At 39.2% G+C, this 27,569-nt stretch overlaps 1 protein-coding gene across 1 annotated transcript in view; it reads right to left on the minus strand.

The window, feature by feature from the left end:
* Positions 1-13,022: 13,022 nt before the first annotated feature.
* The window catches only part of PPP2CB (protein phosphatase 2 catalytic subunit beta), a 33,554-nt gene continuing 19,007 nt past the window's right edge, over positions 13,023-27,569 (minus strand). The window contains exons 2-7 of the mRNA XM_036838804.1: positions 24,527-24,736; positions 22,486-22,659; positions 20,658-20,747; positions 20,384-20,545; positions 18,408-18,526; positions 13,023-13,823 (exon numbers count right to left, since the gene is read on the minus strand). Of these exons, the coding sequence (XP_036694699.1) occupies positions 13,751-13,823; positions 18,408-18,526; positions 20,384-20,545; positions 20,658-20,747; positions 22,486-22,659; positions 24,527-24,736 (828 nt within the window). The 3' untranslated portion in view covers positions 13,023-13,750. The remainder of the gene's footprint in view (positions 13,824-18,407; positions 18,527-20,383; positions 20,546-20,657; positions 20,748-22,485; positions 22,660-24,526; positions 24,737-27,569) is intronic.

Here is a 27,569-nt window from a genome sequence, read left to right on the forward strand (position 1 = left end):
CAGATTATTGAAAATACCAGTGGTTTCTTCTTGCTGCTTATAGGAAAATGTGAGAGCAAAGAGAGAAGTTAAAGAAGGGACTTAAAGAGGAACCAGGCTCACTGGTTTGCAAGATGCCAAATAACGGAAAATGCCTTCAGAGTGAAGGTTAAATCAAGAGCACTCTTAGGAAAGCACGGTCTAAAGATGAAGCCAAGAGTGTAAATGTAAAATCCTTTGTTAAGATCTGAGGCAGATCAAAGGTGAGGCCTCAGAATAAGACTCACAGATGATTCAAAGTTTAAAAAAATATTATCAGCGGTAACCTGGTCAGCTTGGACTGACAGAAGTGAAAATGAAGAGAGGCCTTTGGACCCCCCAAATTCTACTGCTGGGAAGCAAGCTGATGAGAAAACGGCTTGGCTCTGTTGTAAACCTGTCAAGTAAAAGAATGACTCAGAAGGTGAGGCCAAGGCCTCCGAAGGCCAAGTCAAGAGCCGTTGGAAAGTCATTTCCTGGCAGGAGGACTGAGTTCTAGTCAAGGAATTTCTAACGCTTGCCCAGCTGGATTTCAGAACGGCTCACCAACCGGTAACTTCTGTGTGCCGTTCATTTTCTGTCTTTCTGAGCAGGAATCATGCTGTCTGATCAGCATTTAAACTGGGCAAGGGGAGGGGGAATCACGTTTCTATTCACAGGCCTACAGAGCTGGAGGAACTGCCTGAGAGCTGTGCTTACGAGCTACATATACTCCTGTAGTCCCATCGTCGCCTGGACCTGATTTAGGTAAGAGTCTGGACTTGGAGCTGGTGCCGTAGTGGGTTGAGACTTTTGTGTCCCTTGGGAGGGGTTGGGCTGCGGAGCCAGCCTCCGAGATGGCCCCAATGATCCCTCTGTCCTGGTATTCACGCTGTTGTTCCTGCTGTTCCCTCCTGCGATGTACCAGGGTTGATCATAGGAGCAACAGAATTAATCGGAAATAATGATATGTCCTTTCTTAGATTAGATTACAAAGGACAGCTGCTTCTCTCTTGGTTCTCTCTGTCTCTGTCTCATCAGTTACTCTGACGGAATCATGCTGTTCGCAGCCCGGTGGAGAGGACCCCGTGTCAAGCAATGGGAGCCTCCTGCCAACAGCTCTGCAAGTGAGCTTGGAGAGGATCCGCCAGCCCCAGTCATATCCAGAGGCTGCAGGCCTGGGTGACACCTTGACTGCATGCAGCCTAATGAGAGACCTAAGCTGCTCCTGGATTCCGGACCCTCAGAACGGTGGGAGAGGTAATACGCGTTGTGTAAAGCTACACGGTTTTGGGGAAATTTGTTATGCGGCCATAAATAACTAGTACAAGAAATATTCAGGGCATTTCCCCCAACAATATGAAGACGTCCTTAGGAATGGCTTTTACTTTTCTGGATAGATTCTTTGGTTCCTCTAGGTGTTGATATCTCTTTATCAGGGTTCCTTTCAAAGACTTCTTTGAAATAGACTCAAATGCAAATAGAAATGCAAAAGAAAAAAATCCAAACATTTCCGTATTTACCTGTTCTGATTACAGGCTCTATTTTCAGTTGTCCATCCACATCCATTTCCAAGGGTATTGACTACAGGAAAGAATTATTGCCATTTTAAAAAGATCTCTGTTATCTTTTAAAAAGCTAAAATTTCAGTCATTAACAAATAGGTCCTAAAATTTGTGGAATAAAGGTTCCTCCAGCCCCCCCACTCCCCAATTTCTAACACAAAAACATTAGGGCCATTTCTTTGCCTGGCAATATGTTTTTCTTTAACACAAAGAAAAAACACTATCAGTCATGTGTACAGGTAAAGGGCTAAAAATAGATGGTTAATTGTTTCCTTGGTGACAAAAGCTAATTCTTGCTCTGAATTTAGGGAAACTACAGGTGCCTTAAATCTTTAGATTCTTGGTTAATAATACTATTCTTTTATACTGTAGTCCTCGTGCAATGAGTTGGAAAAATTAGAAACATGATTAAGGAATTATTTTTTACAGGTGTGATAATGGTATTGTGGTTGGGTGAGAGAGAGGACAGTATGTGGGGATATAGATGAATAACTATTAAAGCTAAGTAAAAGGTACATTGAGGTAACTTATACTCTTATTTCTACTTTTGTATAATTTTCCACGATAAGATGTTTAAAGATATCAACAGCTTAAGATAAAAAAGGGGACAGACTTGTAATTTGTCAAGTGATATATGAGAGAGGTGTGACTTAAAATAGCTTTAGATTTTTTAAAAGAATAGCCCCAGGGAAAAGTAACTTGAATCCTATTTCAGCTTAGCCTGTTTATTATTGTTTTTAATAATATCCTTCAGTGAAGGAGTAATACTGAAAAATTTAGAAGACCTACATCTTAAGTATACTAAAGAATATTCCGAGTGTCGACTGAAAAAAAAAAAAGCACAACGTTTGAGAGTTGTGAGTTAAGTTTTATTGGGGGCAAAATGCGGACTGTCGCCCAGGAGGGAGAGACAGCATTTCAGGGAGCTCTGAGAAACTGTAATGGCAGAGGGGCGGGCGGAGGTCGGTGTTGTACGTGCCTTTAGTGACAGGGTGCGCGCGCAGTGAAGCACGCGTTTTGGCAGAAGCTTGTCACGAGGAGCAGACGTCACCATGAGGGATTTCAGTGCTTTTCTAGATACGAGGAGATGCAAGAATTGGGCTCATAAAATCGTCTCCTAAAAATATCGAACTCTGCAGACCTGTTCTGCCAGTTTTTCCCAGAGCGCAGAGGGCCTCATTCCTGCTCTCCACCCTGAACTCCTTTCAGGGGGTGTTGAAGGTCAGCCGCTGCAGCAGCTCCTGATTTCATCCTTGTCGAGGTGGATGGCGAGCGCCGATTTGTAGTTGGCACGGGTATTTAAAAATAGTGTGCAGTCAACATGATCAGGAGTGCACTCTATAACCTGTTTATCTCTAGCACACAAGCCACATACCCTTATTTAGAGAATTTCCCCTACTTTTATTACTCTTCCTCTCTGTTCCTGCCTCACTTCGTAACTTTCTCCCTCACTGTCATGGACTGATGTGGGAGATCAACTGAGTAATTGGGTTTAATGATACAGTGGATGCCTGTTATCGAAACAACCTATAAATGTCATTTCAGGCTGTTCTACTATTGACAGTGACACTAAGGCGTATTTTGTAGTGGGGAGAAAAGAAAGTAAAAAGCATAAAGCCATCTTTTTTTGAAGGAAATTTTAAAAGAAATGTGACATTCCTCTTTAAAGGGGCGGGGAGTGGGGTGTAGGGGAAGAGACTAGCCTTAATGAGTTCATCGCTCTGCTAGCTGAAATTGAGATCCTGAAAACAGCAAGTTCTAAACCATACAGCAGTTTTGGACTTCCACTTAGGATCTGAAGAAATCCACTTAGAAAGCTGCAAAAAATGTTTCTCCCACCCTGACAAGAAACGGCTGGATGACAGACAAAAGCGTAACATTTTTGAGCCCTCAGGTGACTGAGGCTTCGAGGTAGACACAGAAACTGAATTCCAAAGAGGGAAAATCCACTGAGAGGAGAGACGGGGCACACAGACTCTCTCCTGTCTCACATCAGTGGGAGAAAAGGTAGCTGCTATATAAGCAGGTAAGAAAAATTTAGCTAAGATTTTAACATTTGTAAAAGCCAAGTGTGGGTTGTTGTATCACTTTGGAACAGGACTGGCTACTTAATTTGTGGGTCTTAGTGCAAAATGAAAATACGAGAACCCTTGCTCAGAAATGAAGAATTCAGGATGGTGACAGCAGAGCGTGAAACCAGACGCAAGGACCTTCTAAGCGTGGGCTGTTTGTGAGCGCACAAGTCGTGTGCCTCGAAGCCAGTGCTCAGACGCAAAGGCGGTTCCCACTCACCTGAAAGCTGTTCGCCTTCACCAGGTGTCCGCGAGAAGGAGAGAGAGCACTGCCGGCCTCCGTACAAACGAGGAGGTGATTGGTGTCTGTGCAGGAGCAAGCTCAAAGCCCTACTAGCTTCCCGGGCTCCTTCTCGCCTGCAGAGCCCAAGTCTTAAGGTGCTGGGGGTGGTACGCCAGGTACTATGGCCACAGGACACTGGCAGAGATTTACTGTTTCTAGAGAAACAGTAAAAGCAAAACCCACCCCCCTCTTCCAGGACGCAGGCGAAGACTTGTTGCTGCTGGGGGAGGGGTAGAAGCAAAAAGTCTCTGCTGCTGGGGGAGGGGCAGATACAGGTACCAGATGATGGCTGGCCTGCTGCGGGTGGTGCAAAGAACCACCACCCCGGACCCACCGCAGTTGCCAGCCCGGGTTTGGAGGCCACAGGTAGGAGGGACGGGAGTGCCAAGAAAGCCTCACCCCTGAAGCCAAAGTACAAAGGGCCTGCCTGAGATTTGAGGCCGAACTGGGACAAACAGCGTCTCACCTGCTCCTACCACGAGTTTAGCACCAGCCACGAGCAACAGCTGTCTACACCGGGGACGGGGTCAGAGCCTGGAGGAGGACCCGCTCTCTGATACAGGTATGTGGGGGCCATGGAAAGCCGAGGGGGGACACGGGGACACAAGGAAGCCTGGCACCCAGCCCTGCCCTGAGCACCAGGTAACAGCACCCAGCCCACCGTTAGTGGGATGTGAGGCCTCCACAGGCCTGAGGCTCTGACACTGTGAGTGATGCTGAATTCTATACCTAGTGAAGGTATCTTTCAGAAAATGAATCATGAGGGAATGCCCTGGCGGTCCAGTGATTAGCACTCGGCGCTCTCACTGCCGTGGGCCCGGGTTCAATCCCTGGGTGGGGAGCTAAGAGCCCAAAAGCCGTGTGGCGTGGCCAAAAAAAAAATCATGAAGTTTTTTTTTTGGCAGAACAAAAAGAAGAAAGAAAAAAAATCAGATTTCAGTTGCCAGGTGCAGTATTGGACATCCAAAAAGGCTATCAGGCAGGAGAAATATTTTTTAAGACATACAAAAGCTGAAGGAATTCATCACCAGCAGACTTGCACTACAAGTAAGTCTTTAAGGCAGAAGAATAATTATACCAGAGCGAAATATGAATCTAAACAAAGGCATGAGGAGCCCTGGAAATAGTCTATATTTAAATGACTAAATACATAAAAGTCTTAAAGATTTTTATTATTTATATCCCTTTAAATAATAATCTACTGTTTAAACAAAAGCAGTAATGTTCTATGTGATTTTTCTTTCTCATTAAAAAAAATGTTTTTTGTCTCTCTTCCCCCCATTCCCCCCATTCCCCCCATTCCCCACCCCCAGCACCACACAGCACTGCACCACATGTGAGGTCTTAGTTCCCCGACCAGGGATCAAACCTGTGCCCCCTGCATTGGAAGCATGGAGTCTTAACCACTGGACTGCCAGGGAAAGTCCCTGTGATTTTTAATATGTGCAAAAGCAACAAGTATGACAATAGCACAAAGTTGGGGCAGGGATAAACAGAAATATTATAAGATTCTTATACGGTATGTGGCATGGTATAATATTACTTGAAGATAGACTGTGTTAAGTTAAAGGTATACCACAAATCCTAAAGCTACCACTTAGAGTAACAAAACGGTAAGCTAATAAGCCACTAAAAAGATAAATGGAATACAAAATATTTAATCCAGAAGAATTAAGAAAAAAAGAATGTATGGGGCAAGATGATAGACTTAAACCTAACCGTACTGATAATCACATTAATTGTAAATAGTCTAAGTACCTCCAGGTAAAGACAGAGTGTTAAATTGGATTTATTTTTTTAAATATTTATTTATTTATTTAGGCTGCCCCGGGTCTTAGTTGAGGCACGCGGGATCTTTAGTTGAGGCATGCGAACTCTTAGTTGCGGCATGCATGTGGAATCTAGTTCCCTGACCAGGGATTGAACCCGGGCCCCCTGCATTGGGAACGTGGAGTCTTACCCACTGGACCACCAGGGAAGTCCCTAAATTGGATTTAAAGAATAGCACCCAGCTGTATGTTGCCTTAAAAAAACAGTGGTAATGGATAAACACCTCCAAAGAAAAACTACAGCTAATATGAAATATTGGTTGTCTTAGCTAATACAATGATGAAACATGTAAGAAAAGTCACAAAGATTAGGAAGGAAGAAAAGAGCTTTGTATTCACAGACAACATGATTTTGTAATTTAAAAAAATTCTAAGTATAAGAATTAAGTGTCTTTAATATGGCTACTGGATACAAGCACGATACTTTAAAAATCACTTATTTTTATTTATCATCAGTAAACAATTAGAAATTAAAATAGAATGGTATCATGTTTTACAACAGCATTTTAAAATCAAATAGGAGAGACAGGCAGAGAAACATTTCTGATACAGTGAATCCCGGAAACAGCAGAGAACATGTTAATCTCAGGAAGGGGTGGCGGGACTGGGGAGGGATCCCAGAGGAGATATTCTTGAAGCTGAGTCTTAAAAGCCCCCTGCGAGGAGAAAGAGTGGGGCGTGGGGGAGGAGCCGTGGGCTATGTGCCCTGAGTCCGGGGTGAGACTGGACAAGTACACAGGACCGAGCTAGATAGAGTTTGGGCACACAGGAGTTTGGGCACAAAGATTTTGAGAACTTTTCCATGTTTCTGTTGACTTGGTCTAGGGACCACCTGCTCTGCCAACCCCGTCTGCCTCGTTCCTCCCAGGTGCTCCCCACCTGGAGTCAAGGTACCAGGTGTCTAAGCCAGAAACGTGGGAGTCACTCTTGACCCCTCCCTCGTCCTCACCTCCATCCAGTTAATTATCAGGGCCTGCCCTGTCTTCCTCCTAAACCCTCCCCAGGTTCACTGTCTGCTCTCCATCCCCGCGGCCACTCCCCTCCTCCAGACAACCCTCTTCACTCCTGAATCCAGTGGCTGGCAGTGACTGGGTCTCACCACCTCCGAACTTTCACATTAGAGAACTCCTTCTAAAGCACATCTGACCACATTCCCCCTCTGATTGAAAACCCTTTTCATCCATCCATTTAACATATACTGAGCAAGCGTTTGTTACATGTCGAATACTGTGGACACAGCAAAGAGTAAAACAGAGAATTTAAAGCCGATTGGGGTGGCAGACATCAATCCAGTGATCCTCCACCACCAAAACAATATATAATTACAAACTGGGATGTGTGTCATAGGAGGGCCTGACCTAGTGAGGGAGGTCCTCGAATGCTCCCCAAGGTATCCATCTGAAGCTTAAATAGCAGTCATCCAGATCAAAGAGTCAAGGATGGGGCAAGAGCTGATACAAAAGCCTTAGAGGTGCCTCTCTGAGCCTCAGTTTCCTCATCTGTATAATGGGGATATTTAGAGTTGTGAGGATGAACTGAGTTACTATGTATAAAGTCCTTAGAACAGGTCCTAGGACGTAATAAATTTTCAGTAAGTGTTAACTATAATAATAATAACTATTAATTTTTTTTAAAGTAGAGCTGTTGGAAGCCTATCAGCAAAGGAGTTAAATGAGAAAGTAGCATTTTTTTAAAGGTCATTCTGGCTTCAGGGAGCATGGATTGGAACAAGGAAAGAACAGATTTGGGGGGCTTAGTGAGGATTCTTTTGCAGGGGTCCACTGAGAGCCATAGGACATTTAAACTTAAGGAAGCGGAGGGGACTTGGAGAGATTTTGTGATTTAGGCAGAAGAAACTACTAACCTTGATGTCTGATTGGCTGTGGGATGCCATAAGAGGTAGCAAGGGGCCTCCCGAAACTGTGGCCCTGGCAGCAGGGGGTGGTGGTGATGTTCTTCATGCAGGTCAGGGGAGCCTGGAGGAGGACCAGGTCGGGAGGTGCTGAGCCCAGTTCTGGACATATTCAGATTCAGGTACCAGGGGGCATCCAGGGTGAGGGGCTGCAGAAGCAGCGAACTAGGTCTGGAGTTCAGAGGAGAAATGGTGGCTGGAGACGTAAGATTGAAATTGTTGGCAAATACGTGAAAATTGGACCACAATCAACCCTTCTGGAAAAGGTGGGAGGAAGGCAATAGCTACATGATTTTTAAGGTTTCTCCTGGTTCCAACATGTGTAGGATTCCAAGTGTTGAGGTTGGTAGGACCCCAGAGACAAAAACCCCGCAAAAATAAATAAATAAATAAATAAATAAATAAATAAATAAAATGAAATATGGTTAGATGGCAAGATTTATACACCAAATATAATACCCCAAATAGTATAATACAATGTTGAGAGAAATTAAGGAAGACTTAAAGGAGGTATATGCCATCTCCACGGAGTGGAAGACTCCATGTGAAAACATCTATTCTCCCCAGAGTGATAGATACTACAATCCTGGTCAAAAGCCCAGCAGGTGTTTGGTTTTTTTTTCTCCTATGTGTGTGACTATAACAAGCTGATTCTAAAAAGAAAAAAAAAAATTTTATTGTGGTAAAATATACAGAATTTACCATTTTAAAGTGTATAATTCAGTGGCACTAAGTACATTCACAATGGTGTGCAACCATCATCACCAACGATTTCCAGAACTTTTTCATCATCCCAAACATACTACACATTAAATAGTAACTCCCCCTTCCCTCCTTCCCCAGCCCCTGGTAATCTCTATTCTACTTTCTGTATCTGTGAATTTGCCTATTCTAGGTACCTCATGTAAGTGGAATTAAACAATATTTGTCTTTTTGTGCCTGGTTTGTTGCACTTAGCATGTCTTTGAGGGTCATCCATGTTGTAGCAGATATCAGAATCTTTCCTTTTTATGGTTGAATAATATTCCAGTGTACGTATATACCATATTTTCTTTATCTACTTGCCGGTTGATGGACATCTGGGTTGTTTCCACCTTTTGGCTATTGTGAATAACACTAGTATGACCACTGGTACCTAGTGTATTCTTTGTGAGATTTAAATGAGTGATTCAATTTCTTTAACAGTAACAGTAGTTAGACCCCATTTTTTTTTTCCTTTTCCATTATCGTTTTTTTTTTTAAACATCTTTATTGAAGTATAATTGCTTTACAATGGTGTGTTAGTTTCTGCTTTATAACAAAGTGAATCAGTTATACATATACATCTGTTCCCATATCTCTTCCCTCTTGCATCTCCCTCCCTCCCACCCTCCCTATCCATTATCGTTTATTACAGGATGTTGAATATGCAATAGGACGTTGTTGTTTATCCATTCTATATATAATAGTTTGCATCTGCTAGTCCCAAACTCGCCATCCATCCCTCCCCTCCCCCCCCACCCCTTGGCAACCACAGGTCTGTTCTCTATGTCTGTGTAGACTCCATTTATTCTTGAGTCAGTTTGATAAGGTCAAAATACCCTAGTAATTTGCTCAGTACTTCTTTTTTGCTCAGTTTTCAAATTTATTGGCAAATATTATTCATAGTACCCTCTAGACTTTTAAATCACTTCTCTTTTATTCTGCAAATTCATGCTTTTGTTTGTGCCCCTGAATGTTTTCCCTCATTTTATTAATCTTTTCAAGTACCAACTTTGGTTCTGTTGATATTTTCTTTTGAATCTTTTCTTTCTTTTGATATTTGCTCTTAACCTGTTAACTTTTATGGAATAGTAAACACTTACCTCAGTTAATTTTCAGCTTTTCCTCTGTTACAATACAAGCATTTAGTTATAAATTTCCCTGTAAAGCCTGGTTTGGTTGCACTGCACAAGTTTTGTTTCTGTAAACAGCCTCATTGAGGTATATTTTACATATGAAATATTCCCATTTCAAGGGTACAGTAAAGATTTTTGGTAAATTTACCAAAAGGCGCAATCATGACCATAAACCAGTTTTAGAACATTTTCATCATTCTAGCAAGAACCCTCATGCCCATTTACAGTTAATTCCCATTCCCACTGGCCAGGCAACGACATACATTCATTCATTCATTCATTCAGCTAGCTGCGCCAGGTCTTTAGTTGCCGCATGCAGGATCTTTTAGTTGTGGCATTTGGGATCTAGTTCCTTGACCAGGGATCGGACCTGGGCCCCCTACGTTGAGAGCGTGGAGTCTAAACCACGGGACCACCAGGGAAGTCCCAGGACTAATCTTCTGTCTCCATAAATTTGCCTTTTCTGGGCATCTCATAGAAATGGAATATGTGTAGTTTCTCATGTCTGGCTTCTTTCATTAGCATGTTTTGAAGTTCATCCATGTTGTATTATGTTTCAGTTCACTCCTTTTTATTAATGCTGGTTTACTATTGTATAACATTTTTGTCTATCCACTGAACAGTTGACGGACATTTAGAATGTTTCCAGCTTCCAGCTATTATAATTAATGTTGCTGTGAACATTTGCGTGCATGTCTTTGTGTGAACATGTATTTTAACCATCTACGTGGGTAGCTATGAACGAGTGGAATTGCTGGGTCATAGTTACTTTACGTTTAAGAAGCTGTCAAGTTTCCCAAAGTGGCTGCACCATTTTACATTTATCAATAGCAATGTGTGAGGGCTCCAACTTTTCCACATTCTCACCAATATTTGTTATTTGTTCATAAATAAGAAAGGCTTATTTATTATACCCTTTCTGATGGGTGTGAGGTGATATCTCAATTGTGCTTTTAGTTTACATTTCCCTAATGACTAATGATGTTGATCTTTTCATGTATTTATTAGCTATTTGCATATCTTCTTTGGTGAAATGTCTTTTCACATCTTCTGCCCATGTTCTGATTGTCTTATTGAGTGGTAAGAATTCTTTAAAAATCTGGATACAAGTCTTTTATCAGATGTGTGGTGCAAATATTTTCTTTCAGTGTATGTCTTTTAATTCTGTCCTTTGAAGCACAGAAGTTTTGAATTCTTTCATGGTCCAGTTTATCAACTTAAAAATTTTGTGTACCATTCTTTTGGTGTTATTTAAGAAATCTTTGTTTAACCCACGTTGTCAAAGGGGTTCTGTGTTTTCTTGTTAAAGTTTGATCCACTTTTAGTGAATTTTTGTGTATGATGGGAGGTAAGCATCTAAGTTCATCCTTTTGCATTTGCATATAACAATTTTCCAACACCATTTGTTGAACAATCCTTCCCTTAATGAACTGCCTAGCTGTTTTTGCTAAAAATTATTTGACTATAAATGTAAGGATTTATTTCTGGACTTTCAATTCTGTTCATTGATCTGTATGTCCGTCCTTACATCCTATACTACACTTTTTTTTAAGGGATTTTAATTAATTAATTAATTAATTAATTTTTGACTGCGTTGGGTCTTTGTTGCTGCGTGCGAGCTTTCTCTAGTTGCGGTGAGCAGGGGCTACTCTTCATTGCAGTGCACGGGCTTCTCACTGCGGTGGCTTCTCTTGTTGCGGAGCACAGGTCTAGGCACGCAGGCTTCAGTAGTTGTGGCTCACGGGCTCTAGAGCGCAGGCTCAGTAGTTGTGGCACACGGGCTTTGTTACTCCATGGCATGTGGGATCTTCCCGGACCAGGGCTCGAACCCGTGTCCCCTGCAATGGCAGGTGGATTCTTAACCACTGTGCCACGAGGGAAGCCCTGTACTACACTGTCTTGAAAACTGTACTTTTATAGTTAAATTTTGACATAGGGAAGTGAACGTGCTCTTTGTTCTTGTTTTTCAAAATTGTTTTGGCTATTCTATTTTATCCACGTAATTTTATATGTATTTTCATAACCAGTTTTTCTAAATTCTGTTTTATGGAAGTTTAAATTTCCTTTACTTCCTCTTTGACCCTTACTTTTGAAGTTTCAAAATATATAGGTATTTCTATAAATAATATTTTTGCTATTAACCTCTAAATTAATTGCACCATAGAGAATGTCAATGTTTTGAAAGTTTTTGAGACTTGCTTTATGGCCTAATAATTGCCAATTGTTATAAACATTCCATATAAACTTGACAAGAATGTGTATTCTGTTAGGATACAGAGATGTATATATGTTTATTATATCAATCTTATTCAAATGTGTTGTTCAAACCTTCCAGTTTTTGTATTTTACTTTATAATAACAGAGAAGAGTTGAAATCTGCCACTGTAATGAAACCTTGTCAAGCTTTCTCTGCATTTGTAAGGCTTTTTGTTTTTAACATATTTGAGGCTATTTTGGTATAAGCATTCAGGTTTAGAATTATGAGATAACTATTTGTATTGATCCTATGCTCTTAAATTTTGTCTCAAAGTCTATTTTAATATTTATATAGCTACTCCAGTTTTCCTTTGTTTAGTATCTTTTCTTGGTCTACCCCATCTTCTAATTTCAACCTATCCAAGTCACTTTGCATCCGGTGTGTGTCTTTTTTTTTTAAATTAATTTATTTATTTATATATTTTTTGGCTGCGTTGGGTCTTCGTTTCTGTGCGAGGGCTTTCTCTAGTTGCGGCGAGCAGGGGCCACTCTTCATCGCGGTGCGTGGGCCTCTCACTGTCGCGGCCTCTCTTGTTGCGGAGCACAGGCTCCAGACGCGCAGGCTCAGTAATTGTGTCTCACGGGCCTAGTCGCTCCGCGGCATGTGGGATCTTCCCAGACCAGGGCTCGAACCCATGTCCCCTGCATTGGCAGGCAGACTCTCAACCACTGCGCCACCAGGGAAGCCCCCGGTGTGTGTCTTGTAATCAGGTATATAGCTGGATTTTCTAAAACACCAACTCTTACCCTTTGTCTTTTAACTAGAGAATACAGTTCATTTACGTTGATTATAATTTTGAGATGTTTATACCTATTTTTACCATCTTGTTTTCTTATATAAAGACAAAAGACTTTAGTTTTCCTCTGTGTCTTCCATCTCCACCCCGCAGACTTGGCATGTTCCCTTCTACCATCTGGAATTCATGCTGTACATTTAAACAGCACTACTACTTGTACTAAACTTTATCTGGAGATTAATTTATTCTCATTTCTAGATCAAAAGGTAAAGATAAAATAACATTTTGGTTTTTAAAATATTCTACCCAGCCATATGATATCCTACAGTTTTTAGCATATATCATCCATAGTTTAAAATGTGAATAATACAAATTACCTAATGAAATGATGTTTAGAAATAAGAATGTCTTTTATGGCCTAAAAGTCATCAGGTACTCTTAAAAATTTTTTTCTTCTGAAAATAAGTCCTAAACAAAGAACACTACATTTAAAGTACCTCAACACAACTGTTTATTACAGGTCAAGAGATCTCATATGAAGTTACAAAAGAGTAAAACTTTCATTTAAAGTGTACCACAGTAAATCAACATGTTTTTGTTTAAAATGGAAAGTTTATTTGCTCAGTACACCAAATAGAATGCAAGCACTGTCATGACAAATATACAGAAATATGCAGATCAACATAAAATAGTAATTTAGTTTAAAGGAAGGGAAATCTCTTTAAATGTTATGACAACGTACTCCCAAGAATCTTTTTTTCAGTTAATTATACATTTCAATAAAATACACGGTAATGAATTAAGTGGAAGTTAGCTTGTGAATTTTTCTTAAAAATAAAAATCCAACCCTATTAATCCATGCCAGTTAATAAACATTCTAACTAAAATTTCCAAGTAAGTGCAAAAGGAGATGGAGTTAGTTACCTTTTTTGCTTGAACAGTCCCAAGGAAAATGGTTAACTACAAACACAGCAGGCAAACTGTTAAGACCGACTGATCTAGAACATAGTGTTGAACTAATTTCAGTCTCAAGTTGTGCTAAATGCTCATCATTAGTATGGCACAGTTTGGTCCATGATATGGTTTAATGCCAAGACAGATCCCAATTTGTTACAGAAACACAGAGATTACTGTTGCTTTTTTTTGTTTTGTTTCTAAATATATATATTTTAAAAAGCCAGGTATACTTCCACATACAAAGGCAGGTTTTCCCAGGACGAATTTACAGAAAGTAGTCTGGGGTGCGCCGGGTCACATGAGGCTCTCCACGACGAGGTGCTGGGTCAAACTGAAGGCTATAAATGGCAAAAAAGAAAGCAAATGGTTAAAGGATTTGACGCTGCAGGCAAACGAATCAATAAAGAACAAGACACCGAGGTAGAAAGAGCAGTCCTCGTCTCCCACCTTTTCTGTGTTGTTTATGGCTGGAATGACCCTGGGTAGGTCAGTGCACGTGTTCTCTTTCATAGAACTATCTCACAGAGCTACGGTGAAGATTCAGGCAGACAAGATGTCTGGTTCATGTCTGGCATAAATGGTTTGTAGTATTACTATCAGTTGAATAGAAGTAAAGAGAGCAGACATGCTTGTTCTAGATTTTAGAGGAAAAGCCTTCAGTCTTTCACTATTAAGAATGATGTAATTAGCTGTGGGGTTTCTGTAGATGACATTTATCAGGATGAGAAAGTTCCCTTCTTTGACTAGTTGAGTACAGCTGACCCTTGAACGACACGGGGTCGGGGTCCCGACCCTCTGCAGTTAAAAATCCGAGTATAACTTATAGCCAAGCCCTCCGTATACGCAGTTCCTCCCTACCTGTGGTTTCAAAGCCCCTGTAGTGCTGTAGTGTTTAGAGTACTAAAAAAAAATCCACATACAAGTGGACTCACGCAGTTCAAACCCATGTTGTTCAAGGGTCAACTGTACTTTTATTGTGAAAGGGTGCTGGATTCTGACAAATACTTTTTCTGGCCTTAATGAGATCATGTGGTTTTTGTCCTTTATTAATATGGTTTATTACAAGAACTGATTTTCATATTTTGAACCAACTTCGCATTCCTAGGCGAAATCCCACTTGTTCCGTGTATAATTCTTTTTATATACTGCTGGATTTGGTTAATATTTTGTTGCAGATTTTTGCGTCTATATACATAAAGAGTATTGATCTGTAGTTTTCTTAAAATGTCTTTGATTTTGGTATTAGGGTAATATAATCTTTAAAGAATTGGTTGGGAAGTAATCCCTCCTCTTCTGTTTTTTTGTAGGTCTTTGTGAAGGACTGGTGTTAATTCCTTTTTAAACATTTGGTCAATTCACCAGCGAAGCCAACTGGGCCTGGGCTTTTCTTTGTAGGAAGTTTTAAAATTATTAATTTAATTTCTTCATTTGTTACAGGTTTATTCAGATTTTCTATTTCTAACTGAGTCAGTTTTGGTAGTTTTTCTTTTTGTCCTTCTAGGAATTTGTCCAGTTTATCCAAGTTACCTAATTTGCTGCCATATAGTTATTGTATTCCCTTATAATTCTTCTTCTTTCAGTAAGGCTGAAGTAAGTGGGGATTTTGGTAATGTGAGTCTTCACTCTTTATTTTTCTTGGCCAGTCTAGTTAAGGCTTTTCAGTTTTGTCAAAAAGAGACAACTTTTGGTTCCGTTGGTTTTCTCTACTATTTTTCTACTATTTCATTTTATTTCCACTGCTAATTTTATTTCCTTCCCTATGCTTGCACTGATTTTAGTTTGCTCTTCTTTTTCTAGGTCCTTAAGGTGTACAGTTAGGTTATGGAGGCTGGAAGTTGGAGACCAGGGTGCCAGCATGGGTGAGTACTGGTGAGAGCCCTCTTCTGGGTTACAGATTGTCAACTTCTAATTCTATCTGATTTTTAATACAGGCATTTACAGCTATAAATTTCCCTGCAAACACTGCTTTCACTGTATCCCACAGGTTTTGGTACACTGTGTTTTCATTTTCACTCATCTCAAAGTATTTTCTCATTTCCCTGGTGATTTCTTCTTTGACCCCCCCGCCCCCAAAGGTTATTTAGGAGTGTCTTAATTTGTACCTATTTATACATTTTCCAGTTTTTCTTTCGTTATTGATTTCTGATTTCATCCCACAGTGTCTGGAGAATATACTTTGCATGACTCCAATCTTCTTAAGTTTTCTAAGGCTTGGGGTTTATATCCAAGCACATGGTCAGTGTTGGAGAATGTTCCATGTGCGATTGAGAAGACTCTGTGTCCTGCTGTTGCCGAGTGGAGTGTTCTGCAGATGTCGGGTAAAGTTGTAGTGTTTTTCAAGCCTTCTATCTCCTTGCTGATCTTCTGTCTAGTTCTGTTATTGCAAGTGGCATAATAAAGTCTCCAACTATTTTTGTTTGTCCGTTTCTTCCTTCAATTCTGTTCATTTCTGCTCCATATATTCTAGGGCTCCACTGTTAAGTGCATATGTTTATGACATATTTTCCTAATAGTCTGACTCTTTATCATTGTGAAGTGTTCTTCTTTATTTCTAGTTACAGTTTTTGTTTTGATATCTGTTTGGTCTGGTATTAGTATATCCAGTCCAGCACTATTATGGTTACTATTTGCATGATGTATCTTTTCTCACCATTTTTAACCTATTTGTGTTTTTGAATCTAAATTATGTTTCCTGTAGACATTATAAAGCTAGATATTTAAAAACAAAAACACCAACTTGATAATTTCTGCCCTTTGATTGCATTGTGTTGATGACTCATTCAGTGTTATTGATATGACTGGATTTATACCTGCCATTTTCTTTTTTTTTAAATATGCCTTTCTTTGTTTATTGGTTCCTGCTTTAACTGCTTTCTTTTTAGTAAAATATTATTTTCTAACATAGTATTTAAATTCCTTTAATAACTTTACAATTATTTTTCTTTTTTAGTGGTTGCTCTGGAACTTAGAATACACAACTTATGAAATTCTACTTCAGATTTAAAAATTCTGGTGATTTAAGAGGTATTTACTCCTAGATAGCATATAGCTCCTTTCCATTTCCATTCCCCGTTTTTGGTATTGATGTTATACACAGTATATGTTACAAACCCCCAAAATTATTATATAATACTTTTTAATATAATTACTATTTTATATACTCTTATGACCCTAAAGAAGCTGAGAGAGAAGGAGAGTGAGTGTATATTTATAGATTTTTGTTAAATAACCTTCTCATTTTTATTTTCTTCATATTCTTCCTTTAATTCAAGTTACCATCTGGTGTCACTTCCTTGCTTTAGTACAGCTTTGTTCCCACCCACCTCCTCTGTGCTGTTACTATCAAATCTACGACTGCATTTCTATATATTGTTTCTTTTAAGTTCAATTATACTACAAATATATCCTTATTGTGTCATGCAACTGGTTTTTAAATCACTTTAATCTACCATCTTCTACTATTACTACCTTGTGTGTGCAGTTGACTTACTGTCTGGTATCATCTGCTTTCAGCCTGAAGTGCTCCCTCTAGTATATCTTGTACGGCAGGTCTGCCAGCACTGAATTCCCTCAGTTTTTGTTTATCTGGCTATGCCCTTCTTTTGCGTTCATTCTGAAGTCGTGCTGGAGATGACCTTGGTTTTTTATTTTCAGCACTTTGAGTATGTTTCATTGCCTTTCTGAGGAAATGTCAGCTGATTATTCAATGAGGTTCCCTTTTGTAAGTCATTTTTCTCTTACTGCCTTCAAGATTATTTCTTTTAGACTCTCAACATTTTGACCATGATGTGTCTGACTGCTCCTGTGTGGGTACAGCCTAATATATGTGCACAGCCGTCTTGTCTCCCAGAGTTGACTGTGATGATCTCAGGAAAGCTCTTCTTCACTATCTCTTTCCCTGGTTTTACCTGTTAAAGTTCTCCTTGCTCTCCTCTTTTGCTTGTTGCTACTAGTATCATGGGAGCTATGAGAGCCTTCTTCATTGGTCTCCACCATAATACCCACTGTCTTCAACAAAATACTTAGGCTTGCAATTCTCGACCCTCTGTTCTAAGTAAGGTCAGCCCCCTCAGGCAGAGGTAAGGAACTTTTTGTTCTGCATCTCTCTCTGAACAGAACTTCTATGCCACTGTTCCAGAGTTGCAGGCAGGTATGATGGCCCACTTCTTAGTGACCACCCCTGTTCTAGAGTAGGCACTGAGGCAAGAACTGGGGATACAGCATTCCCTGCCTGCCACACATGACTGGAACAGAGCCTCCACCCTAGGAGCCAGGGAGGGGAGGGAGTCTCAGCCTGACCGACTGCACCCACTGGGAGCAGAGCTTCTGTAACCCTGAATGGGGACAGGTGAGACACGCTGGCACCTGCCCCCCCAGGGGGAGAAACCACAGCCCTGGACGGGGACAGGTGAGATACGCTGGCACCTGCCCCCCAGGGGGAGAGACCACAGCCCTGGATGGGGACAGGTGAGATACGCTGGCACCTGCCCCCCCAGGGGGAGAGACCACAGCCCTGGACTGGAGACTGGGGACTGGGGGAGGGGAGAAGCCCCATCTTCTTGACCATACCCACCCAGGACAGAATGACTGCAGTGTCGTTTCTGTACAGGGGACCTGGAAACAGGAGGGAACACTTGTGACTCAAATTCCACAGACTCTGGTGTTATACTGAGAGTTAGCAGATCCAGAATAAGTGTTTCTGTATTTGCTGTATACATTTAGGACAAATTCCAAACACTTGAAACAATTATTTAAAGTAACGTTTTCCAGTCCAGTGTTTGTTCCTACTGGGAAGAGGGTTTGCCATGTTCCTCACTCCGCTATTCCAGAAGCAAAACTCCTCTACCTCTAACTTTAATAATCCACATTGCAATTTTCCTTCTGAAAGTGATTACATACAATTAAAATTTAAAGCTACTTACAAGGAATACTTCAAAGTGTCATCTAATTCCATGATAGCAGCCTGGTTCCCACAACGGTAACAGTAATTCGGTGCACTGAAAATGGTAACCACATTCCGATCGTGACACCAATTGTATCCCTGCAGCATTTAAAAAAAAAAAAAATCAGTATTTCACCATAAAATCATAATGTTGACATAGCTAAGTTTAGAAAACTAAACTCAAAAGTTACGAGTATTCTCTGTGGAAATGCAGTCTCCTGTGTTACCTTATGTGGTGTCCATCTTTAATATGTACATCTGCACTGAGATTCAGCTATGGAGCTCAGTAACTGTTTTTCTGCTTAATCTATGCTTGAGATCGTGGCTAGGATGTATATTCAGATTTCTCCCACAATGATGGAAGATGTCTCAATTCTTCCTCATAAATTATGTCAATTTTTGCTTTATGTACTTTGACTCTATTACTAGGTAAATAAAAATTTAGAATTATTCTCTCCTATATAACTGGGCCACTTTTCATCAGCAAAGACCTCTTTTTATTTCTAAATATACTACTGTCTTACAGCCTTTTCTGACTCATATTATTAACTATATTTTGGATAATTATCTAATTGATATACTAATACACCATTTTCCATCCCTCTATTTCTAGTCTGGGGTATCATTATGTTTTAGATAAATCCAAAATAATGGGTGAATTTTTTGATTATTTATCCAATGTGAGACTCTCAGTATTTTAGGGAAGTAAAAATTTTTATCCATTCACATTCCTTATGATTATAATGAGGTTTATCTTTACTGTACAAATCTATGTTCTTTATTACCATGCTGTTACCCCTTCTGCCTCTGTTGGGTTAGTGAAATTTTCTCTAACATCTTGAAGCTACTCCCTACTGGTTTGGAAGGATTATATTCTATTTATATTCCTTTAATGTTTAAAAAATAGTAACATCATGGTAGAGAAATGTGGCAGGCACCACCTTAACTAAGTGATCCAAATTAGTTAATAGCACTAGCACTGGGAAAGATCTCATGACCTGATACGATGTGCTGAGAAGGACACATCATCATACTGTGATATGCCCGCCAAAAGTGCATATCCCGAATCATAAGGCAACATCAGCCAAACCACAAATGAAGGCTATTTCTACAAAATAAAATTGCTTGTAGTCAAAAATGCCAAGATTATGCAAAACAAAGGAAATCTGAGGAATTTCCACATCCAAGGGGACTGAATACAGCATGATACTGGATGAGATTATAGGTGCACACACAATTAAATTTTTCTATAAAAAAAATTTTGCTATAAAGGACATTGGTGAGATAATAAAAATTTGACTAAAGCGTTTATAGACTTAAAAATTTTTTTTATTATTTTATTTTTTTGGCCCTGCTGCGAGGCTTGTGGGATCTTAGTTCCCTGACCAGGGATCAAACTTGTGCCCCCTGCAGTGGAAGCACGGAGTCTTAACCACTGGACCGCCAGGGAATTCCCTGAATAAAGCACTTAGATAATGGTACTATATCAATGAAAATTTCCTGACCCTGATAACTATACTGTGGTTATTTAGGAGAAAGTCCTTATTTTTATAAAACACACATGGAAATTTGGATGTAAAGGAGGATCTCACCTGCAACTGACATTCAAACAGTTAAAGAAAAAAAGTAATGTGTGAGGGGAAAGGGGAATAGGAAAGGAGAAAGAATGATAAAGCAAATATTAAAATATATTTGAGGAATCTGAGTGTAGGACAGAAAAGAATTTTTTGTTACCAATTTTTGGAATTTTTCTTGAAGTCTAAATTAATTTCAAAAGTGAGATATAATTTTGCTCTGGCCAACTAGTACTTTCCCTACTTGCTAAAATCAGCCAAGTTTTTTCTCCTTTCATTTAGGTAATGGGGAGGAATGTTTCTGACATTCTAAGTCATGAAGCTTTATTAGAGAGACATTTATTTGAAACAGAGATCATCATCCTATAGGAAAAGGACATACCTCCATTACAAGTTGGTGAGCACGAGAAACCAGTGTGAGACCATTGGCATGGTTAAATGTTTCAGAAATATCTTGTCCAAATGTGTAGCCAGCGCCGCGTGGTGAAATACCCCACCCACCACGATCATCTGGATCTGACCATAACAGATCACACATTGGGCCCTGGCAAAGAAAATGAAGTATGCGATGTAAGTTATGAGTGCTCATATTTAACTAATCTAGGGTTACCACAATGTGGTTATATTTCTTTCTTTTTCATTAAAACTAAGTTTACCTCATGTGGGACTTCTTGTAAGCGATCCAGGGCTCTTATATGATCCAGTGTGTCTATGGATGGGGAGAGGCCACCATGGAGGCAGAATATCTGTTGATGAATTTAAAAAGAAAATGGATTTGTTTTATTAAACGCTAAAAGTTAATGGAGAGTAAATAATGGTTACCAATGTCAATCCTAGTCGCTTTTCTTTTCAAAATAGCATTTAATAATATTCACAGTGGAAAATGTATAATACACAATGGAAAAAAACAAAAAATGCACGACCAGAGAGCTGTTAACATTTAAATATACTTCTTTTTTCTTTATAATCCTAGGTATTTTATATAGTGTATTTCCACTTTCCCTAGAATGCGATTTCCGTGCTTGTGACCCACGATTAACTTTTTCTGTTGGTTACTGCTGACAATATAAAAATTTAAAATTTCTCTTACAGCAAAGACCCTACTGATTCCTGTTATTGGTTGTAATAGTTTTTCAGTTTTCTAAGAGTTTTCTGAGTACATAATCATGTTGTTTGCAAAAATATTTTTGTTATTTTGTTCTCAATGTTTATACCTTTTAATTATTTTTATTGCTCAGTGCACTGGCTAGGACTTCCAAAAACAAAATTGAATAATAAGATTTCTTTGGGGGAGGAGGGGAGGGGAGAGATACTACTCCCAGGTCCATTCTCCAGGGATAAGTCAGAGATAATAAAGTTTTAGAGGGCATTTTTCTCCTGATTTTGAGGAGAAGGTTTCTGATGTTTTGCTGATAAGTATAGTCAGTGTAAGTTTCTTCATCCAATTAGTGTTATTTTACTCCTTAATTGAGTTTTAAATAAAGATACAGGACTTTGTTCAAATAGTTTTGGTCTGATTTCATTCTACTGTGCTTGCCATGTCTGGTTTGGCATTGGGGTTATACTGGCCTTACAGAGTGAGTTTTGAAGCTCTCCACCTCTTCCTAAGCTTTCAAACTCAGAAATGTTATGTTCCTTAAAGGTTTGGTAGAATTTGCCTATAAAATACCTAGACCTGATTACTCTCCAATTTCTTCTTAGTCTGATGGTCTATTTACATTGGTCTGATTTCTTCAAAACAATTTAATAGTTAATATTCTGCTATAATAAATTTCATCTATGTTTTCAAGTTTATTGGAATAAAGCTGCAACTGTTTTTGTGATTTGTTAAGTACCTCCATACTTAGAGTAATGCCTTATTTCTCATTCCCAGTGTTTTATGTGACCTCCCTCTCTTTTTCTATATCAGTTTTGACTATTATATTTCTTTAACAGACTTCTCAAAAACTGCTTTGGGCCATATTGATCAACTATGTATTTTTGGTATCTATTTCTGGTTTTATTTTTAATTAACCCAAGTTTATTTTACTGTTTCATTCTTTGAATTAAATGTAATTTATAAATAAATGCATTTCCTTGCATTTCATCCCTTACTTACATCTAAAAGTTTTGGTTTACACTATACTTCCACTTGGTCCTTTAGAAATGACTTCTATTTTATGAGTGTTAGCAGAAGACTGTGAAAGTTCCCAAGGAGGTAGATTTGTCCTACTACTCAGAATCAGAAACTGTCACTTAACACATGGTGTATAAATAGATGTATCAATAGATGGAAAGGGAAGCAGGAAGATGGAGAGGATGAAAGGAAGAACTTGCCGATCTCAACGTGTATAAAACTTACCCAGTTCCCTGTTCTGAAACTTTAAGTATAAGGGAAAGAGGCAGAAAAGGCCAAGGAGATGCAGAAAGAATGTCATGTCAATCTAGACCCTAAATTACTAATAGAAAATCTTTTCCTACTTTTATCTGTCCCCACATACATACCTGTCCATCTACTAAAGCTGTAAGTGGCAGATAGTCAAACAGATCTGTAAAGTATTTCCAAACATTGGCATTCCCATACTTTCGCAGACATTCATCATAAAAGCCATATACTTGGGTAATTTGTCGGCTTTCGTGGTTTCCTCTCAATATTGTAATACGTTCTGGATAACGCACCTGAAGGAAAAGGAAAAGGAAAAGAAACCCATGGAAGTATTTTTACTAGTGTTATGCTAAGCACATTAACCTCTGACCCATTTCTTTAAATGGTCCTCAGTCTGCTAGTACATTAAATGTAAATTCTTTTTCAGAATAAAAAATTTTCTCATTCATCACCAGGTCCTCTTGATTAACCTTTGAAATATTTTCTTATGGCCATCCTTCTTCATACTATGTATCCATACTCCCCTCACTGGAATCCTTCTTAACTGGTAACTATTTTATTATAATAAAATCATATCTGACTCTTTGTCTCTAATATCTTTTTCATACTCAAATTATCACTAGTCTTCTTAGTCTTTCCAGAACACTATGACTTTTTAATGCTCCATGGACACAGAAGAGATCTGGACCCAAGACAAACTCTCTACAGACTAACTTCTCCCTCCCTTTTATTTCCCACAGAAGAATGTATTTCCCACAGAAGAATGTATTTGTAAACAGAACACAAAAACAGGCCCTGCCTGGCTAGAGGTGAAGATGGTGAGGTGTAGGAAGGGAATGAATAACTTTTTTTAATATATCTTTGTTATGCTTTAGTTCACTTCCTAGAACCTGTATATTTTACAGTATTATGTTGAAAACCAACTTTTTATGATGTACATGTATTGTTAAAAATTCATAAATAATTAAATATTTGACAATTTTGGGGAAAACAAGAAATTTTAGACATGTCAAAAAAAAAAAAAAAACCAGGCCCTGCCAAATGTGGGCAAGATTTCAAATGTATTTATATAGTTTCCTTTCCATAACAGAACATAGAGACATACTTTATGGCATACTTTTTGGTTAGCAATGTGTCTGATAAGTATAAAAAAGCATCAGACTCTGCAAACCAAAAAGCTGCAAATGCATACTTCACACGTATTCACTAAGCATCCATTATGTGTCCAGCACTAAGCACAGCGTTCAAATCTAGTACCAGGTCCACACAAATATAATACATGAATTCTGCTGGTTAGGGACTAACTTCACTTAAGGAAGTATGAGAAACAAGGCAATAAACCACTATGTAACATAAATAAGGGATGGGAGAATACATTTTATGATAATTTAGAGTAGAAGGAGTAAAGCTAAGGTGATTGAAGGCTTCATGGAAGAAGTAGGACTTGAGCTGAGTCTTGGCAGAAGGGGTAAGAAATCAGAGACAGAGTAATCGTTTGGGGAAATCAGGTAAATATTTGGAGATAGCCAGAGCACTGAAATACTCTGATTTGAGGCAAAGAGTTTATGCTACCAACTACTAGCAGCAGATTCAGGCTAGACAGTAGAGGACCAGCCAAGGAGTGTGAGCTCGATTCTGCAGGTAACACAGAATCATTGAAGAGTTGGGAACAGTGAAGTAACAAGATGAATGTTAAAAGAGAGATTTAATCCGGCAGCATATGCCAGGTAGATCTGGAGGGGTCAGATCTTGGAGGCAGAAATATTAGCTACCACACTACTGCACTAATTAAAGTGTGAAGTGATTAAGATATGCATTGTATGATAGTAAAAATAAAAAGACACAGGAATAACAGATTTTGCAAGGCAAGAATTTTTTAAAAACTTACTAGTTGACTATATATGAGGGATAAGTTGACTAAAAATGATTCCAAGACTTCAGCTATGGATTACCTACAACAATAATTTACCAGAAGTAGGCAGGAGAGGTTTAATGTATCGTTTTCATGTCTCTCTCTCAAAAGATGTAAAATGAACTATTATTTTAAGGGGCTATAAAGTGAATGGATCATAAACTAGAACATCTGATATGCAGTGCCGCCACTCTTGCCTTTTGCTGATCAAAGCTTGAAAAAAAAAAAAAAAACTTCATTAACCATACCTTTAATGCCACAAGAAGAGTCACAGTCTCCACAGAATAATAACCTCTGTCTACATAGTCACCCATGAATAGATAGTTTGTATCTGGTGATTTCCCACCGATTCTAAAGAGTTCCATAAGATCATGGAATTGACCATGCACATCTCCACAGACGGTAACAGGACAACGGACCTCTTGCACATTTGATTCTTTTGTTAAAATTTCCTTAGCCTGTTAAAAAAAATGAAATCAACAATTAAAAAAAATTCTATCACAAATTTGAAGGCATCATTTCTTGTCCATTAAAACAAAATCTGGAGGAAAAAACCACCTGAAATGTGTATTATAAAATCATAAAACTAAAACCACAACAAGATACCACTTTACACCTACTAGGATGGCTAAATAAAAAAGAATTACAAGTGCTTTTGAGGATGTAGAGAAACTGGAACTTTCACACAGTGTTGGTGAAAATCTAAAATGGTACAACTGCTGTGGAAAACAGTCTGACAGTTCCTCAAGGTGTTAAACATAGAATTACCATGTGATTCAGCAATTCCATCCCTAGATATATACTTAAGAGAAATGAAAACTTAAGTTTACACATGTTCATGGCAGCATTACAATAGCCAAAAAGTGGAAACCACCTAAATGTCCATTAACTAATGAACAGACAAATATGGTATTATTCAATGGACTATTATTTAATAATAAAAAGAAAAAAATGATGTACTGACACATGCTATAACTTTGAAAACATATTAAGTGAAAGAAGACAGTCACAAATGGTCATATATTGTATGACTCCATTTACGTGAATTGTTTAGAACAGACAAATCTACAGAGACAGAAGATTAGAGTTGCCTAGGGCCGAGGGGTAATAACTAAGGGGCATGGGATTTCTATGCCTATTCTCATACCCTGTAGGCAGGAATGCACATCTTTGGAAAGCTAACAAAATGTAAACTGATCTGAGGCAAAGACTGCCTAACCTCAATATCCACTATCCCTTTCCTTCTCAATAATTAAACTAATTGTATTCAATCAGATAGCCATGCTCCGAGCTGAAAAACTACATTTCCCAGCTGTCTTAGTTCAGGCTGCCGTAACAAATAACAGACTAGGTGGCTTAAACAACAGAAATTTATTCCTCACAGTTCTGAAGATTGAGAAGCCCAAGATCAAGGTGCCGGTTGATTCGACTCCTGGTGAGGACCCTCATCCTGGTTTGCAGAAGGACACCTTCTTGCTGTGGACGCCTTCTTCACATGGTATTAAGAGAGAGAGGTCATCTCTCTAGCGTCTCTTCTGATAAAGGGCACTAATACCATTCATGAGGGCTCTACCCTCATGACCTAATTACCTACCAAAGGCCCCACCTCCAAGTACCATCACACTGGGGATCAGGCATCACCTATGAATTTTGAGAAGATACAAATATTCAGTCCATAGCACCAGACTCTCATGCAACTACAAATGGCTGTAAGACTAAGTTCCGGTCAGTGTGATGTAAGGAGTGTTATGTGGGAACCAGAAAGTTTCCTTAAAGAGGGGGTGTGCCCTTCATCACTCTCCATCCTGTTTCCTAGAATGTATATGTGATGGCTGGACTCCAGGAGCCACCTCTACCATAAAGAGGGGCTGCTCCCTAGTAAGAGCAAGCAGAGTGTTGGAAGATGTGGCAGGCTGAAAAAACACACTGCAAAGAGATACTCCCTTCCTGATCACCAGAACCTGTGTATATTACCTTGTATGAAAAAGATGTGATTAAGCATCTTGGGGGAGGCACTTATCCTAGATTATCCCAATAGGCCCTAAATGTAATTACATATACCCTTGTTAGAGAGGGAGAGGGAGTTTTGAGACAGACACACGGACAGAGAAGTCCATGTGAAGAGAGAGGCAGATTGAAGTGATGTGGCCAAGGAATGCCAGCAGTCACCAGACGCTGGAAGAGGCAAGGAACAGATTCTCTCTTAGAGCCTCCAGAGGGTGCGTGGCCCTGCTGACACCTAGGTTTTGGACTTCCAGCCCCCAGAGCTGTGAGGGATAAATGTCTGTTGTTTTAAGCTGCCCAGTTAGTGGTAATTTGTTACGGCAGACCCAGGAAACTAACACAGCAAGATGTCTGGTTTCCTGATACCTCAGTGGACTTATCGCCCCTGGACTGCTTATCTCCAGATTTTCCTGTACATGGAGAAATACAAACTGCAACCTTGGTTAAGCCTTTATTATTTTGGATTTTCTGTTTCACAAACCAAACCTAACACTAACTGCTACATGGCTACACTACTGGACCAAGCAACTCCACTTCTAGGCATCTACACTATGAATAAAATCAGCTAAATATGTACGGATATAAGTAAAGGAATGTTTGCTTTTAAGAAAAAAAACCGAAACTATAAATGTACACTAGATAGTTAAGAAAACAAATATGAAACATCCATAGAATGGAATACTAAGTAGACATTAAGAATGTTATAGAAGTATATTTGATATAATGAGTATTTGGTATATAAATGAAAAAGGCAAGTCACAAAACTACAAGATCACCTGTTTAACAAGAAAAACTGTCTAGGAGTTCCACACCAAGAAAACTGCTCTAACAATTTTTAGGTATGATCATGTTAGGTTCTTCAAATAGCTGGTTCAGATCACAGGACCAAACTTTCACAGCAGAGCCATTCAAGTCAAGCCCAAAGCATTAATGCACTGGGGTTAAAGACAAAAAGTCCTTAATATAAGAACCAATTTATAGGGACTTCCCTGGCAGTCCAGTGGTTAAAGACTTCGCCTTCCAATGCAGGGGGTGCGGGTTCAATCCCTGGTTGGGGAGCTAGGATCCCACGTGCCTTGTGGCCAAAACACCATAAAAAACATAAAACAGAAGCAATACTGTAACAAATTCAATAAAGACTTTAGAAATGGTCCACATTAAAAAAAGAAAAAAATCTTTAAATAAAAAACAAACCAATTTATAGAAGCCAAATCCCAAAGTTAAAAGGATCCTAGTATAACGGCTGAAGATTGAGAAAACAAGTAGCAGAGGTCTTGCAAGAGCAAC

Source organism: Balaenoptera musculus, chromosome 21 (genome assembly GCF_009873245.2).
Source record: "Balaenoptera musculus isolate JJ_BM4_2016_0621 chromosome 21, mBalMus1.pri.v3, whole genome shotgun sequence".
Classification (NCBI taxonomy): Eukaryota; Metazoa; Chordata; class Mammalia; order Artiodactyla; family Balaenopteridae; genus Balaenoptera; species Balaenoptera musculus.